Here is an 18,810-nt window from a genome sequence, read left to right as displayed (position 1 = left end):
GACAACACGATGGAGGGGGAGGTGTCAGCACAGTGGCAGCTGAAATTGTCAGGCATCGTCTCGTTCTGCAACACAACCAGGAGGACACTTGACAGGGACAGCAATGGGTCCCCAAAGCCAGGTACTCCGCAGGTGTGGACCAGGACCTCATGCTCTCCTATGTTCAGGAGGAGACTGGGTGTCAAGTTGTGTGTGTTTTATGGCTGACCACAGCTCTGCCCAAACTTGAAAACTGCTTTATCCTTGATGAACGCAAAGGACAACTCAAAACCGTTCACTTTATGATTTTTTTTTTTCATAAGGATGGAACAGAATAGGTTGATAACCTTTAGAATACAAACAAACCCCATTAATTAGTTAAATAAATCTCAATTTCACTTTCTCAAGTATGCTTAAAATAAATGTAACTGAATCCTCAAACCAAACATTTAGTCATTTAGGATTAACCTAGGCCCCTTACCCATACTTAAACTTATCTAAAATCGAAAGGTCATATAGAAGCATGATTTCAACACATTTCACCACATTCAATCACATTCTGTCCTACCAGTTGCGTCTTTGGATGATCAGGAGCTGTGGTCATTAGTATCTCTTTTCAGGAATGAGTAAGAGACCCAAGTGAGCTTTTCCCAAGCATTTTAATGCCATGCACATGCACTGCTTGTGGGTGCACAGGTCAATATGGTCCCAAGAGCACTTCCTGGAAGTCGGTTCCAACAGCTCTGGTTGCCCCCTGCAGTTTGGGAGTGCTTTGAGTGAATTCAGGCTTGAATGCTCAATATAGCTTGTACCCAAGAATTGAGCTTGTACCCAAGAACTGACACAACACTGGGAAAATTCAGAAAATGCATTCCTCATATCAAAAAGGATTTATAATGGAGAAGGAGAACTGACCCTACTCCCCAGCACAATAGTATAGCATTGGGACCTTGGGACTGAGACAGGGGGGGTTCCGGCGATGCTGTGGCCATATCTAGGGGAGGCCCCGGACAGGACCCAACAGGCAGGATATCAATCCAACCACATTGCCAAGCATCAACCAAAGGGACACCCACCAACTGCAACCACCCTGAATGAGAGCCGAGTATTGCCAGCAGAGTACAGCCCAATTGCAAAAGTGCACAACAGAGAGACAACAACAAGCCAGAGACTCCGCCCCCGAGAGGCATTGGAGAGAGGGCATCCCAGTGGAGATGAGAGCCCACCTGGCAAGACAGCAACGGTGGACAGTAACAAGCCTTTCTGGTCACCTTCACGCCCCTGGGCCAGACTACACCTAATCATAGACCATGCTGTAGAGATGAGTCTTTAGTAGACACTTTAAAGTTTGCACTGAGTTTGCATTTCTAACCTTAATTGGCAAATCATTCCACGGTAGTGGAGCTCTGAGAGAAAAGGCCCTGCCTCCGGCTGTTTGTTTAGAGATTCTAAGTACAATTAGAAGGCTTGCATCTTGCGATCGTAGGTTACGTGTAGGTATGTATGGCTGGATCATTTCAACGAGATAAGTAGGAGCAAGTCCATCTATTGATTTATAGGTTAACAATAGAGTAATGTGTAAAAAAAAAATTGTTCTAGTTAGGATTCTAGCACCCGTGTGTAGCACTAATTTTAAGTTTATTTATTGATTTGTCAGGGTAACCGGAAAGAAGAGCATTGCAGTATTTTTTAATGAAAATATGCAACTCTTGAGACATATTATATATGTTCATTCAAAGGCGAGGTCAGAGTCAAGGGTAACGGTGAGGTTTCTTACAGTTTTTTGGGATACGACCATGCAGCCGTTGAGGTTCACAGTGAGATCTGCTAACAACGCTCTTTGTTTCTAGGGCCTTAAAACGACCATTTCTGATTTTCTTGAGTTTAAAAGCAAGAAGCTCTCTGTCATCCACTTCCTAATATCTAAACGCATGGTTCCAAAGTATCAAATTTTTGGGCTTCTCCATGTTTCATTGAAATATATAACTGTGTCATCAGCATAACAGTGAAAGTTGACATTGTGATTGCGGATTACATCACCCAGAGGCAGCATATATAGTGAGAACAATAATAGTCCTAAATATAGTCCTTTTTATTTGTGACCGAGGTGGAGGAAAAGTTTATAATAATAAGGTTGCTATTGTTAGTACTACCTTGTTTAACTTTTATCAGCCTGGAACGAGTCACAGTGGCAATTGGTAAAACTGTACTAACTACTCTGGCTATGCTATCGATAGACCACTATGCTAGCAGGCTGGCAGAGCACCACTCTAGCTAGGATGGAGTCCGTCGCTCCTCAGCAGATCAGGCCTGGCCCTATTTCTGGGAGAGTCCCAAAAAGAGAGCCAGTTATCTACAAACTCTACCTCCAGCGACGGGTAGAACTGAGTTACGCAAGTCTGCTGTAGAGCTCGTCACTACAACTAGCTGGGAGGGGGCCAGAGACAATTCCTTGAAACCAACACATCTTTCTAGCTAGTTTACACGCTGATGCTATGTTCTGCTTCGTAATCTCTGACTGTTTCATCCTAACGTTGTTGGTGCCAATGTGAATAACAATATATCTGCACTCTCTATACTTGCCAATTTTAGACTTCACTAGCACCAACCCCAGATTTGCGGCTATGTTGGTGGCTCTGCCCCCCAGGACAACAGTGTACGATCGCCGGCTGATTCTTTAGTTTAATACTGTGGGTAATGGAATCGCCGATGACTAAAGTTTCCCACCGGTAGAACAAGCCTGCCGAAGATGGAGGGGTAGCAGGACACGAGGCACAGAGCTGTAGACCTAAAGCAATTTAAATAGGATTCCCCAATCAGAGGCAACACATAATCATCACAGTATAACACTAAGTCAATTGAACCTTAGGGGTATCAATCTGTCCAGTTAGGAAGCATAAGCGATTGTGAATCAATGTTAAAATTGGTTGGTGGGGGTCACTTTGGTTGATGCTTGGCAATGTGGGTGGATTGATTTCCTACATGTTGGGCCCTGTCCGGGGCCTCCCCCAGATATGGCCACAGTGTCACTGGACCCCCCTGTCTCAGCCCCAAAGTCTTACACTGCTATATTATTGTGCTGGGGGAGTATGGTCAGTTCTCCTTCTCCACTATAAATCCCTGCAGATCTAAGGAATGTATTTTCTAAATTATAAGGAATGCATTTTCCTGCTGTTTTTAACTTAGGAGGACATGAGGTCTTGGCCCACACCTGAGGAGTACCAGGCTTGAAAGACCCATTTCTGTCCCTTTCCAAAGTCGTCCTGGTTGTTTTGCAGATCAAGACGATACCTGACAGTTTCAGCTGCCACTGTGCTGACAACTCCCCCTTCCCTGTGTTGTCCCTGTCCTTGTCCATCTGGTCATGCTTCTGACCTGGCCTAAATTTAAATAGACACTGGGCACAGCCAGAAGAGGACTGGCCACCCCTCTGAGCCTGGGTCCTCTCTAGGTTTCTTACCAAATTTCGGTCCTTCTTAGGGAGTTTTTCCTAGCCACTGAAATTCAACACTGCTGTTGTTTGCTCCTTGGGGTTTAAGGCCAGGTGTTTTGTAAAAGCACCTTGTGACAACTGCTGATGTAGATAGGGCTTTTTAAATACATTTGATTGATTGATTGATTGTCATCTGTTTTGGTGCAAATTAAAGTGACAACACGTTCACTGGAAAGGCAACAGCAAGTCAACCCCCAAAAACTAAATGGTTTTGCATGTGGTGGCCACAGATAATTGCTCACTCTTCATCCTTCCTGACTGATTTTTCTCAAGTTCTGCATTTTGTCAGTGTCCTTGTTACTACTGGTATCATTAAGACGGTACCTGTACAGGTAGTCCAGCTCCTCTAGGCTGGCACATCCATACATGCTGTCGAAAGAAGGTTTGCTGTGTCTTCCAGTACAGTCTCAAGAGCATGGAGGAGATACCAGGAGACGGGCCATTACAACAGGAGATACCAGGAGACGAGCTGTTACACCAGGAGATACCAGGAGACGGGCCATTACATCAGGAGATACCAGGAGATGGGCTGTTACACCAGGAGATACCAGGTGAAGGGCTGTTATGGACAGGGCTGGACAATGAAATGGGCAAACTACACGCAGGGATTAATTTTCAACTGGATATTGCTGTGTGCTAGCGTTCGTGGAATCATGGCTGGATCCTTCGGTGCTAGACTTGTGCATCACTCCAGCTGGCTTTTCCATCCACTGGCAGGACAGAACGTAGAAGTCAGGTAAAAGTAAGGGTGGAGGGTCTGCATTATGGTTAACTCACTGTGGAACTGATGTTGCAGTCCTATCTACACACTGTTTTCCAGACATAGAGCTACTATCTGTAAAGATATGACCCTTCTACTTTCTGTGGGAATTCAGCTCAGCTATTATCACAGCAGTCTATATACCCCCGCAGGTGGATAAAATGTGCGCAATGTAAGTCCTATATGGAGTAATAAATAGACTAGAGAAAGCCCACCCTGAGGTAGCTGCTATTGTTGTTGGCGATTTAAATAAAGCAGATATAAGGAAAGTTTTACCAAAATACCACCAGTACATTAACTTTCCTACCCGGGGCTATCAGACTCTTGACCATTGTTATTCACAAATACGGGATGGTTATAAACTCCTCCCCGGCCCTGCATTTGGGAAAGAAGACCAGACCTCAATTTTACTCCTCCTATCTTACAGACACCACAAAAAATAGGAAACAACTGTGTCTCAGACAGTTCAAAGCTAAAATCAGGGATCCATTACTGCCCTACAGGAATGCTTTGAAACAACGGATTGGCAGGTGTTTTGTGATGCAGCTGATGGGAACATCAATGAATATCTCCAACTGCATCAACGATGTCGTCCCGAGGGTCATTGTCAGGACTTTCCCCAACCAAAAGCTCTGGGTAAATGGTAATGCCCTTGCTAAGCTCAGAGCAAAGTCCTCCACCTATATAGCTCTGGGGACTTGAAGGCCTTGAGGAGACCCAGATATGACCTACAGAAAGCTATCAAGGATGGAAAAAGAGAAAACATGGATGGGTTGGAGTCTAACTACCACAGCTCTGACCACAGACACATGTGGGGAGAACTGCAACACATAGAATACAAAGGGAGGAATAGCAATGACGCTGATCCCGCCGCCTCACTCCCTGACCAGTTCAACACCTTCTATACACAGTTTGAGGAGACCAGCACAATTCCTTCAGGGAGACTTGCTGAGGACCAGGATGACTACACTGTCCCTAACCACGGCTGGCATGGGGAGAGTAATTTAAAAAAAAATCACCAGGGCCAGGTGGCATTCCAGGTCCTGGCATTCCCTTTCCTCAGGGGGATTTCACCTCCATATTCAACCTCTCCCGGTCTCTGTCTGTAGTCCGCTCCTGCTTGAAATAGACCACCATCGTCCTTGTACTGAAGAAACCTTCCATCACCTGCCTGAATGACTACCTCCCTGTAACACTGACCTCCACCATCATGAAGTGAATGACTACCACCCTGTAACACTGACCTCCACCATCATGAAGTGAATGACTACCACCCTGTAACACTGACCTCCACCATCATGAAGTGAATGACTACCGCCCTGTAGCACTGACCTCTACCATCATGAAGTGAATGACTACCGCCCTGTAACACTGACCTCCACCATCATGAAGTGAATGACTACCACCCTGTAACACTGACCTCCACCATCATGAAGTGAATGACTACCTCCCTGTAGCTCTGACCTCCACCATCATGAAGTGCTTCGAGCGGCTGGTCGGAACTCACATCTGCACCACCCTTCCTGACACCTTGGACCCCTTTCAAATTGCATACCGCCCCAACAGATCTACGGATGATGCCATCGCCCTGACAACACACACCTCCCTCTCCCACCTGGAAAAAGGCAACACAAACATGAGGAACTACAGCTCTGCATTCAACACTATTGTGCCTGCCAAACTTGTTCCTAAGCTCAGGACTCTGGGAGCACATCACTCCAACACTGTACAATCTTCAATGGCTTCCTGTCAAGTTCAGCATCAATTACAAAATCCTGCTCCTCATCTACAAGGCCCTTCATGGCCTTGCCCCCCTCATACCTGTCCAACCTCCTTCACATACACAACTCTTCTCGTAGGCTCTGTTCTTCTAACACTGGACTTCTTACCATTCCAAAAACTAGACTATGTAACATGGGGGACCGGGCATTCAGTTTTGCGGCCCCTGAACTTTGGAACTCTCTCCCCTCTGCTACCCGCAACTCAGATTTCATCACCATCTTTAAAATAGACTGAAAACAGACTTGTTCATGCTGGCTTGTCCTTCTGTGTAGCTCACCCTAAGCCTTGTTTACTGTTCCTACTATTGTGTTTTTTGTTTATGTGCATTGTCCTTGGGTTTCCTGAAATGCGCTAAAAATCCCATATAATATTATTATTATTACTTAACACCTCCCTCTTCAATTGGATCCTGGACTTCCTGAGGGGCCAACTCAAGGTGGTGAGAATGAGCAACCTCACCTCCTCTGCACTGACCCTGGGCACTGGAGCCCCACAGGGCTGTGTACTCAGTCCCTTCCTGTACTCCCTGTTCACGCATGACTGCATGCCACACACAGCTCCAATATAATCGATTTTGGTTTCCATTGACCATTGTTACGTCATTTTGTTCTCAATTAATTCACAATTTACAGTCATTTTTAATATATTTTGTTCATCGAGACCCAATTTCTGATTCATGTGTTTCCTTAAGTCTTTTGACCAGTGTATATTCATGGTCCCTACAAGAAAAGAAGAACAAATGTTTGTCTGTGAATCTTACCTGAGAGATCTTCACAGGCGGCATGCTGTTGATAAAGAGACATGGTAGATCCACCTTGGAGCCCACATACCCAGACTGGACAGCCTCCATCTGGACTGACTGGCCACCCAGACCTAGGACATACACACACAAATAAACATACTAATGTAAACACACAGTGCTGTTAAGAACTACATTAGACAATAATTAACACGACAATGAAGTTGAATCTCATCTCCTATTAATAACAATATGTATTACTTTATGGCTCTCCCTAACACACTCTATGGGTTGAGGGTAAACTTTATGGATCTACCAAACTCTTAGATTGACATAAGGTGGTTATTATCTATACACTCCGTTGACCTACCTAATACAGACTAAGTATCAGGACTGTATTCACAGGCCCTAAAAAGCAGGGACCAAGTGCATAATCTTGGCGTTCTGATGGAATGAGATCTCACGTTCTGCAGTCATATCAAAGCGGTCACCAAAGCAGCATTCTATCATGTTAAACATACACACAGAATCAAGGGCTTGGTGTCCCAGAAAGACCAGGAGAAGCTCATCCATGCTTCAATGTCTAGTAGGGTTGACAACTGCAATGGCCTGTTAATTGGACTCCCCAAAAAGACTGTAAAATAGCTGCAGCTCATTCAGAATGCTGCTGCTAGAATGTTAACCAGGACCAAGAGAACAGAGCACATCACTTCTTAAATCTTTGCAGTGATGCTTTTAGTCTATAAATTACTGAATGGTTTAGGCCCTGAATACATTTCTGAGATTGTGGAGACTGTTAACTCCATGCAATGTGGCAAGGCACTGTGCCTGGACGGCTACAGGGCAGAGTTTTATGAAAAGTTTTGTGGCAAGCTTGCTCCATTTCTATTAGATATGTTTAAGAATTATTGGAGAATGGATCCCTGCCCCCTACACCCACTCAAGCAGCCATTTCACTCTTAAAAATGACAAAGACACAACAGAGTGCAAATAACTTCGCCCAATTTTATTGCTTAACACAGAAAGTAAAGTTATTGCTAAGGTAACAGCCAGATGCCTTGAAGACATTCTTCCACTGATTATTTCTGAGGATCATATTGGCTCCATCAGGGGCCAGCATTCATTTTCTAATATCCGAAGACTCTTGGATGTCATCCATACTATCTCCTGTCTGCCTCCTGAAGCCCTTGTCTCCTTTGATGCAGAGAAAGCTTTTGACTTTTGGTTTTGGTGACACACTTATTTCATTGGCTGCCTCTTCTCCTCTCCCTTAGCCTGTGTCACTACCAACTCTGTATGCTTCCCATACTTTCCACTTTCTAGGGGAACGTGACAGGGATGTTTGTTGTCCCCACTGCTCTTCGCCATAGCAATTGAACCGGGCTCTATAGCGCTCAAGGCTTTACCCCATTTTCTGGGTATCACACACTATGGTGTTGAGCATAAGGTATATCTTTACGTCTTCCATTCCCCCAGTTGAATCTGTCCTGAGGGTTTTTGGTTCATTTTTAGGGTACAAATAATATGTTCAGAAGAGAGAATGTTTCCAGTAGTTTGGCTCTATCCTCCATTTTTGAAATAACTTTCGTCCCACTATTAGCTAAATTGACTTTCAGTGATGGAGTGCCTCCTCCGGGTAGGGAATGAGGCGTTACCCCAAGTAAAGGAGTTCAAGTATCTCGGGGTCTTGTTCGCGAGTGAGGGGACAATAGAGCGGGAGATTGGCCGGAGAATCGGTGCAGTGGGGGTGGTATTGCATTCGCTTTACAGCACCATTGTGACGAAAAGACAGCTGAGCCGGAAGGCAAAGCCCTCGATATACCGGTCAATTTTCCTTCCTATCCTCACCTATGGTCATGAAGGCTGGGTCATGACCAAAAGAACAAGATCGCGAGTACAAGTGGCTGAAATGGGTTTTCTCAGAAGGGTGGCTGGCTTCTCCTTTAGGCACAGGGTGAGAAGCTCAGCCATCCGTGAGGAACTCGGAGTAGAGCCGCTGCTCCTTTGCATCGAAAGGAGCCAGTTGAGGTGTTTCAGGCATCTGGTAAGGATTCCCCCAGGACGTCTCCCTAGGGAGGTGTCCCAGGCACGTCCAGCTGGGAGGAGACCTCGGGGTAGGCCCAGGACTAGGTGGAGAGATTATATTTCGACACTGGCCTGGGAATGCCTCGGGATCCCCCAGTCAGAGCTGGCAAATGTGGCTTGGGAAAGGGAAGTTTGGGGTCCCCTGCTGAGCTGCTGCCCCCCGCGATCCGTTACCGGATAAGCGGATGAAGATGAGTGAGTGATGAGTGACTTTCAGCGTTGGAGCAGCCTGCCCCTTTCACTCTCAGGAAGAGTGCAATGCGTTTAAATGAACATTGTGCACAGATTTCTGTATGCCTTCCTCTATTTCAGTTTCGGGGTACCAGCGGAGCCCTTCCCTTGTAACACCAATGAAAAAGAAAACATGGACAAAGGTGTCCTTGCATAACCAGGCATTGTATTTCTTTGCTTTTTGCCAATTTAAACTATTTAATTAAAAAAAGAGTATATGAACATATTTGTTTATTAATCTAGAGCATCTTATATTAGAACCATGTTATATGCCATCTGTTATTCACTTAGAAAGCAAGTAAATGTATTTATATAGCACAACCATACCGGTGGGACAGGACCGGAACACCTTCCCAGGAAGGCGTTCCGGAGGCATCCGAAACAGATGCCCAAGCCACCTCAGCTGACCCCTCTCGATGTGGAGGAGCAGCGGCTCTACTCTGAGCTCCTCCCGGGTGACCAAGCTTCTCACCCTATCTCTAAGGGATCGCCCGGCCACCCTGCGGAGAAAGCTCATTTCGGCCGCCTGTATCCGGGATCTTGTCCTTTCGGTCATGACCCAAAGCTCATGACCATAGGTGAGAGTAGGAACGTAGATTGACTGGTAAATCGAGAGCTTCGCCTTGCGGCTCAGCTCTTTCTTCACCACGACAGACCGATACATCGACCGCATTACTGCAGAAGCTGCACCGATCCGTCTGTCAATCTCCCGTTCCATCCTTCCCTCACTCGTGAACAAGACCCCTAGATACTTAAAACTCCTCCACTTGAGTGCAGGCACTCTCCACCAACCTGAAGTGGGCAAGCCACCCTTTTCCGACTGAGGACCATGGCCTCGGATTTGGAGGTACTGATTTTCATCCCCACCGCTTCACACTCGGCTGCAAACCCTCCAAGTGCACAATTATATAGCACAATTCATACACAATTCCATATGCTTTACAAAGAAAGACAGAAGTATAAAAATGCAATAGAATAAAAACAAATACTAGAATAAAAAGAATAAACAACGATAAAACATCAGAGTAATTAAACATTGAATACAAAAATAGAATTTGAATAAAAACCAAATAAAAACATAACTGGTAGATTCCACAGTAGATTCCATGAGGAAGCTATAAAAGCTGCTCGGCTAAACAATGTGGTTAAGTTTAGGCACTCAGTCATGATAAAAGAGAAGTGTTTTTAACCTGGGTGTAAGAAGTGATACGTTTGTGGGATGTCTAATATCTACAGGTAATTTATTACAGTTGTATGCAGAATAACTGCTAAATGCAGCTTCGCCATGTTTAGTTTGGACTCTGGGCTCTACTAGCTGACCTGAGTTCATGGATCTAAGAGCACTGATTTGTTTATTATTTTCAGACATCAGAAATGTATTTGGAGCCTAAACCATTCAGAGATTAATAGACTAAAAGCACAGACAGTTATTTTGGTATATTGAAAACTATGTACAACCCAGTTTCCAAAAACATTGGGACACAGTGTAAATTGTAAATAGAAAATGTATGCACATTTTATGCAAATGCAAATCATTTATCCCTATACTTAATTAAAAATAGTAAAAGGACAAGATATAAGATGTTGAAACACATTAACCTACTCAAAATCATTGCTTGGGCTAATGCCTCAAAACACATTAACCAAACCAAATACCTGGGAGGGGCTTATACAGTTGCTCACGAGAATAATGCTTTCATTGCAACAGTAGCTAGCAGAAAAGTGAAGATAGCAGAAAAATATGTGGAGGTATGTTGCCTTGGTGGTGAACCATATCAGTCTTTAAGAAACAGACAAACTTCTCCTAGCTAAATCATCGTTATTGTGACCGGAGTACACACTTGCTTCTTTAGAAGATATAATAGGACCGGTAATGATGAATGATGGTGATACGCATTCGGGTACCCTTTTTGGCATTTGTGTTTATACATTTTTTTTTCATTGATGCCGACCTTAGTTCATACCTGTGGAAAAATTGTGTTCGATGTTTTGTTTGAGGAGCAAGTGCTTGTGTTGCCACTGCCTGAGCCTGCTGCTCCTCTAGGGGATGTGGCTACTGCTCCTGTAAGCCCGTCCATGTCTGAGGACGGGGCCAAGGCTCCAGCCACACTGCCCCGTTTTGACCAACTCTTCCCACTGTCAGACGGTGATGCCAGAAGTGACTAAGGACAGTAAATTACATGTATAAAGTATTATGTAGTAGACCGCTGGAGAGTAGCAGACCAAGGAACTGTGGTGCCAGGGACAAAATCCCCTGGAACCTGCAGCGGCTGTCCGTAAACAAGCTCTGTGGAAGAGGACAGAAGGTCCTCCTTTGGCGCAGTCCTGATGCCCAGCATCACCCACGGGAGCTTGTCGACCCAGTTGCTGTCTTTAAGGCTGGCACAGAGGGCAGCCTTCATCATTAGCCTGCAGGTGATATGCGGTCGTGCGGTGGAGGTTCACTCCGAGGTTCTGTGCGACAGCGTTCCACAGCTCAGAGGTGAACTGCGCGCCCCGGTCAGAGGATATGTCCGAAAGAGTGCCGAAATGGGCAACCCAGGTGCTGATAAATGCCTGTGTCACGTCGACAGACGCCACTGACATCAGTGGCACAGCCTCCGGCCAGCGGGTGGTCCTGTCAACCATGGTTAACAGGTATGTAAAACCGCAAGAGGAGGGCAGGGGATCGACCAAATACACATTGACATGGTCAAAACGTCTCTCTGGAACCAGGGAAAAATTCCAACGGGGCTTTAGTGTGGCGGTGTACTTTGGCCCGTTGGCACTCAACACAGGTGTTAACCCAGTCCCTAACGTCCTTCTTGAGGCCGTACCAAACGAACTTGCTACAACCAGTCTCTGTGACGCTTTTGAACCTGGGTGGGAGAGACCATGGATGGCATCAAAAACTTGTCGTCTCCATCCCGTGGGAACGAGTGGCTGAGGGCACCTTGACCTGCAGCCCCGTAGTCGAGGTCCTCAGGAGTTGCACTTCCAGGTCTGTGATTTGATCTGTTGCTATGCGGTTGTAATCCCAACCAAGATGGACTACCACTGCCACAGCCCGTGACAGGCAGTCCGCCACTGGTTGTCCTTACCGGCAACTTGCTGCAAGTCCGTAGTGATCTCTGAAATGTAGGACAGGTGACGTTGCTGGCGGGCGGACCACAGCTCAGCCATCTTTGCCATGGCAAAAGTCAGTGTCTTGTGGTCCACAAAAGCAGTGAAGTGTCGCCCTTCCAGCAGGAAACGAAAGTGTCTGATGGCGAGGTAGAGACCCAGTAGCTCCCGGTCGAAAGTGCTGTACTTCCGCTCACTGGGGCGCAACTGACGGCTGAAGAAGGCCAGCAGCTGCCAGGCCCCATCCACCCACTGCATGTAGACAGCACCAACAGCCTAGTCTGAGGCGTCTGAGGTAACGGCGATGGAGGCCGTAGGAGATGGATGCGCCAGCATGGTGACGTTCGCCAGGGCTGCTTTAGTGGCAGCAAAAGCCTTGCTTTCAGTCCAGTCCACAGCGTGTTTGGGTTTACCTTTCAAGGCCTCGTGCAAGGGCTGGTAAAAATTCACCATGCCGAGGAACTCTTGCAGGGATTTGACAGTGATTGGGTGTGGGAATTGTGTGACCCCCTCCACCTTTGATGGTAGAGGGACTGCACTGCCCTTAGTGACTCTGTGTCCCAGGAAGTCAATGGTGGAGAGACCAAACTGACACTGGCGTTGAAAATATTGAGCTGCGTTTTTAAGGCCAAATGGTATGCGTAGGAACTCAAAAAGACCAAACGGCGTGATCACAGCTGTTTTGGGAATGTCCAGTGAGTGTACAGGCACCTGATGATATCCTTACCAGCCAGGTGCACTGATCCTGAATCCTGTATGTTCGGGACTGGGTAGTGGTCAGATGTCGTTGCCTCATTAAGCCGCCGGTAGTCCCCACACGGGCGCCAGCCACCACCAGGTTTGGGGACGAGGTGGAGGGGTGACGCCCACGGGCTGTTGGATCAGCGGATTATACCCAGGTGTTCCATATTCGCAAACTCAGCCTTTGCCACTGCAAGCTTGGTCGGGTCGAGGCGCCGGGCACGGGTGTAAACCTCTGTCCTTCAAAACACAATTCAACGTACCTCGTCCCGTATGTGCAGATGGGGCTACCATTGGCAGCTTCCATAGGGGGGCCGTGGCTGCCGGTCACCATGTCCAAATGGGATGCGGGCAGGACGCTCCTCTGTGCTCTCGTGTCGCATAGAAAACGCCGACCGGAGATGCTGTCGCGGATGAAAAGCAGCCTGCCCACACGGCCGACGCTCATGGCCACTACTGAGCGCCGGCCCTGGCGTTTCCCGACCCACCGAAACTGCATGGCGAATGGCATTTGTTAGCCTTGGGTCCAAACTTTGCATGGTAAAAACACAAGCCTGAAGACAGTTGGGGGCCAGCAGGCTGCTGCCGACGCGAAGTTGTTGCAGCGACAAGAGTGGAGTCTTTCAGCGTCACAGGAGCGATGTGCGCGGGCAAAAGCACGGCCACACAACTTCCCTGACTCGCCAGGAAAAATTTATCAGCCTCTTCAGCCAGTCTCCGACAGTCAGTGATTGTGCTGTTGGCTAGTGCAGCTCTAATTTGGGAAGGCAGCTGACGCAGGAAAAGCTGGATGAACAGAAAATCGGGTCTGTGCTCACCCAAGAGATCCAGCATACAGTCCATAAGCTCAGACGGTTTGCTGTCACCCAGTCCTTGAAGGGAGAAAAGCCTGCTGGCTCTCTCAGCGTCCGACAATTCAAACGTATTCAACAGGTGGGCTTTGAGCGTTGTATACTTCTCAGTTGCCGGTGGAGTTTTCAGAAAGCTCACCACTCTAGATGCTGTTGAATTTCCGAGAGCCGACACAACGTAGTAGTACTTTGTTGTATCCGCGGTGATCTGCCGCAGAGCGAACTGCGCTTCAGTCTGGGCGAACCATGCAGATGCCGATGATTCCCAGAATTCGGGAAGTTTCAGGGTAACAGCGTTTGTGGTCATGATCGTGTCGTGTCTCTGGAGCCGTCCAGCAGACTAACGTCAGGGGTCACCAGTGTGGAAATTGCGGTAGATCACAAAAGACAATTTCTCATGTTGAGCACACCAGTGCGTGTGTTGTTTATTTTTCATCAGGAAAAACACTAAACTGGAAAAAAGGCTCTGTGTCCCAGAAAACACTGTAGCGTCAAAACGTCATCACGCATTCAGAACATTTAAAGGAACCGCGATCCCTGAACTGTCATAACTACATGAAGTGACTAAGGACAGTAAATTACATGTATAACGTATTATGTTTATCACTGGATTAAGAAACACGTTAAGAACAAAGTGCTTAACAACAAAGGTGAATTATGTATGTAACATTCACTACATACGGACCATAATCCCTTAGTGTTTCTCCACCGTATGTACAACCAGAACCAGTGCCTTATGTGTTGGGCTCTTATGGTGCAAAACTATAATTTGGCCACAAAAGCGGTATGTGGCTCCTGGCGCAACCTTCTGCAAAATATAAAATCAGTGTAGATGAAGTAGAAAGAAGTAGAGGTTTTGTGAGGAAAAAGGGTAATTCTAAACTTCGAAAGAAAATAAACCCCCAGTAGCGTTTACTTCAATAAATCGCAGACTGACAGCCATGCTTGATGAATTAAACTTTTACCATAACGTGTAGAAAGGCACGTTGAAACATCCCTTTTTTCAGTACAGAATTTAAGCAGAGTAGATGTAATGGCTTTAATGAGTCAATGTTATGAATAGAGCACAGATCTTCTGAAACTGAATTCAATTTTTTCTCCTTCGTTTTCGTTCTATTCTATTTGAACAAATAGGGAAACCACACTATGCCAGCCAACATGAGGCCTATGACTGGATTTTTTTTTTTTTACTGACATCCAATAGAAATCTTGCCGCTGACAAATATGTTTGTAGCTGTTTGCTCACCTAGAATTTTGCTGCAAGTTACTTTTCAAAAATCTGTTGTCTTGAGATCATTAAGAAAAATACAAGTCTCAGTATCTAATCATTTTTCACCAAAACAAAAATCTATAAAAGTGATTCAACATTGAAATAAAGTATTGTATCTAATAGTGAATAACCATAGTAACACAACTATATAGTAGTGATTCAAATGCAATAGTAATACTCCACAGTAACAGAAAGTGTTTAATCTATCTGCTACCTTTTATTTCATTTCCTGGAATGGCAGTTCAATTCTCTAAAGTGTCTGTGTGTATCTGTGTGTGGTGTGTGCATGTGTGTATTTGTGTATTTAAAGTGTCTGTGTGTATGTATGTGGGGTGCATGTTTGTCGTACATGTAATGGGTCACATGGTAAGTAATAAAACAGGCTCTAATTCCTGGTCAATCAGAGACTAGAGATTAAACAGTTAATCCCTTTCTCTCTCTGTGACTCTCTGTGTCTTTATCTTTTACTTTTTGTGCTCCCCATCTCCTGCTCTCTGTGTGTGAATGTGTTTTTGAATGTGCTTTTCACTGTTCCTCACCTAAAGCTGAGCGTTAACCCCAACTCTACCCTAAACCTAATTAGCTCAGCTACAGAGCTAGCCTGGTCCTTGTAGTCATTTGGTTCTGTCTATTAAATCCTTTACATTAAGACAAAAAGGTTCTATCTATTAATGAACCAGTAGCTACTAGCTAACCAACTAGGCGTGCACCTGCTGTGAAACATATAGTTTCCATATTTGACCATCTGCCTAATCAAAATAATTTTATTGATTTTAATTAATTATAACCTCTGCATATTCTGTTAGTCAAAAATAAATGACAATTGCTTCATCACACATAGAGCCATGAGTGATTTGACAGCAAGAAGGATAATTAGAGAATGACTTGGTAAATGTTGTTATGGTGTGTATTTTATTTGATGTAGCAAAAACTTGAAATAAAAGGTGCCTGTTGGTGGACAGCTAGTTATCAAGCACTGTAGCAGTTAAGTCATTCAAGTGGCACAAGAAAAGCAGTGATTCCTATGCTTGTTCTGCACTGTACCAATAAAAAAGAGGCCAGGATAGCACGTCTAGCGGTCTAAAGAATTAATGCTGGATATGAAAAGCTAGCCAACAGCTAACTAACAGCTAACCGACAGTTATCTAACAGCTAGCCAACAGCTAACTAACAGCTAGCCATCTAACAGCTAACCTACTGTTATCTAACAGCTAGCCAACAGCTAACTAACAGCTAATCTACAGTTATCTGACAGATGTCTTTATGTTTGTGTGGCCTAGATACAGTCTGTTTACACTTCTACTTTGCCAACGTGATTGTTATCTGTTGAACTATTTCAATATAGAGTGTGTTTTTCTTTATGCTAGTGTGTGAGGGTGGATGTGTGGATTGGTGTGGTGTGTGGCTGTTGTGCTCATGTGTGAGGGTGGATGTGTGGATTGGTGTCTGGGGGGATGAGTTTGAGGGTGGATGTGAGAATGTGTGTGTTGTGTGGCTGTAGTGGTCATGTGTGAGGGTGTATGTGTGGATGGGTGGATGTGTGCCTGTATGCTGATGTGCGAGATTGCATGTGTTTGTAGGTGGATGTGTGTGTGGGTAGTTGTGTGAGTGTGTGGGTGGATGTGTGTGGCCCAGATACAATCTGCTTCCATTTCTACTCTGTCAAATTGATTGTAATCTGTTGAACTATTTGGATATGGAGTTAGTGTGTGTGTGTGTGTGCGCACGCGCATGTTAGCATGCATGGTGTGCGTGGGTGGGTGATTTCTGTCAGAATGAGGAGTTAAAAAGGAGCTAAGGGATGATGGAATATGACATGTTTTATCTGTTCTAAAACCTGAAAAGAAATCAACAGACAAAAGAAGAGCAGACCGACAAAAGGCAGACAGAAAGAAAGGCAGACAAACAAACAGACCTGACAGACATGGCTCCTGTCAGGCACAAAGACAGGCTTGCAATCAGAGAAACTTGGAGGAATTCAAGGATGAATACATTAACCAAGCTAGCTGACAGCTAACTCCAGTTACTAACAGATATATAACAGTGTGTTATAATTACCTTACCTTTAATAACACATGTTGCTGTCAGGAATATCCACAACACAGAGTTTTCCATGACAACACCAATAGCGCCACCTTCCTTGTAGTTCTAATCGACCACAAAACAGTTCCCACAGAAGAGATCCAAAAGACTGGTTACAGTTCTAATAGAATGGAACCAATTCCAATAGTTAGGTTTTTTATCAATTAGTTCCAATTCAAATAAAATAGTCAGTTCTAATATAATAATTACATTTCTTATATAATAGTTCCTAAGTGTTGTCTCTGTATATGGAACTAGTGACAGCTATTTTTAGAACTTATTCAATATTGAAATGCTTTCTTCTTGCAGCATGTTGTGTTCTATTAGTAGCGTGTTGGTAGCTGCAACTTCTTTGTAGTTGTTACATGCTGTGAAGTGCTGGTTGTAGTTGAACCTTCTGTTAATGTTAGTTCCATTTGCAGGTTGTTGTAAAGCATTAGCTGTAGTTGCAGGTTGTTGCGTTGATGTTTGTTGTAGATGTAGCTTGTGCTGATATTAGTTGTAGCTTGTTATGTTGGCGTTAGTTCCAGTTTCAGCTTGTTGTGAAGGGATAGTTGTATTTGCAGATTTTTGTATTCTGTTCATTGTGGTTGCAGCTTGTGTGGGTATAAGTTGAAGCTTGCTGGTTTGGGGCTCGTTGGTTGGTAGTGAAATGAATTATCCATGCAGTGAAGCGGCCAGGCAGACAGGGATAAAGCAGCTTAGTGGTGGACAGATTACTGAGTTACACACAACCCCTCCCCCTCCACTCAACAGGCACAAATACACACATACACTCAACCACATGCACTCAGAAATACACCATATATATTTATATTGGGTCAGACATTCCTCAGAGAGCTGATGACAGTGCGACTTGTCCAGTTTTGGTCCAAACATACTTTGGCTCAACCAGATATTCTTTTAATTTAATTCTATTGATGTAGGGAGTTTCCATGGTATTATCATTTTAATTTTCGAGGCCCAGGGAGAGTGTTTCCTCTGGTGGAGGTTAATATTAACTTTTATGCAGATGGCAGAACACTGTACTCTGCTGCCCCATGTCTTGCTTGAGCATTTGCACAATAACTCTGATTTCCAAAATCTACAAAATTCTATTTTTAAAGCATTATTACACTTGATGGTTCTGTCATACAGCTGTTCCCTCCTACAATACCCTAGGATTTGTTTGGATGAAAATCTCTGTTAAAACATTCAATATATACAATTGGTAAAGAAGCTAATGATTACCTTTAATCAATCAATTTACTCTGAACTTTCCAATATATATTTTTGAACAATAGAGTCTGAATGCGAAAGTGCATTGCCCATAGGGTTAACCAGTGGCGTCGTTAGCCCTGGGCGTCCGGGGCTGTAGCCCCGGATCTTTTATGAATAGCCCCGGATCTCAAATGGACCAAAAAGAATAATAATAAAAATAGCCACTGATCTAATCATCTATAATTCCAATCGCGCATTATGACAATGTAGACGTGTAGGCCGCTAGCGTGTACATCAACATTTTCCGCGTGTACATTCAAAACCCTGTACATTCTGTTTCGGGCGGGGTGGGAGGGTGGGCTAAGCCTTGAATGTATTGTGATCCTAGCGACGCGTCTGGGGTTAGCGGTTAGGTTTATATATACACTGCTTAAAAGATTAAGGGAACACTTGCGCAGCTCGACAATTGCGTTGGCCTCGACAATATTTTGTTAT

General features: G+C 44.9%; 1 protein-coding gene across 3 annotated transcripts in view; it reads right to left on the bottom strand.

Annotated features, from left to right (window-relative positions):
• Positions 1-17,792, bottom strand: part of nectin1a (nectin cell adhesion molecule 1a) — a 49,336-nt gene extending 31,544 nt beyond the window's left edge. Inside the window, exons 1-3 of one of the 3 annotated variants that reach the window (XM_034293460.1) lie at positions 17,326-17,792; positions 17,097-17,236; positions 6,775-6,887 (exon numbers count right to left, since the gene is read on the bottom strand). In XM_034293460.1, the coding sequence (XP_034149351.1) occupies positions 6,775-6,887; positions 17,097-17,148 (165 nt within the window). In that variant the 5' untranslated portion in view covers positions 17,149-17,236; positions 17,326-17,792. The remainder of the gene's footprint in view (positions 1-6,774; positions 6,888-17,096; positions 17,237-17,325) is intronic. The other 2 variants (XM_034293461.1, XM_034293462.1) reach the window with 2 other exon arrangements.
• Positions 17,793-18,810: the final 1,018 nt, after the last annotated feature.

This window comes from Esox lucius, chromosome 7 (assembly GCF_011004845.1).
Source record: "Esox lucius isolate fEsoLuc1 chromosome 7, fEsoLuc1.pri, whole genome shotgun sequence".
NCBI classification, from domain to species: Eukaryota; Metazoa; Chordata; class Actinopteri; order Esociformes; family Esocidae; genus Esox; species Esox lucius.
The sequence above is the reverse complement of the archived record's forward strand: the minus strand, read 5'-3'. Positions and strand labels throughout refer to the sequence as shown.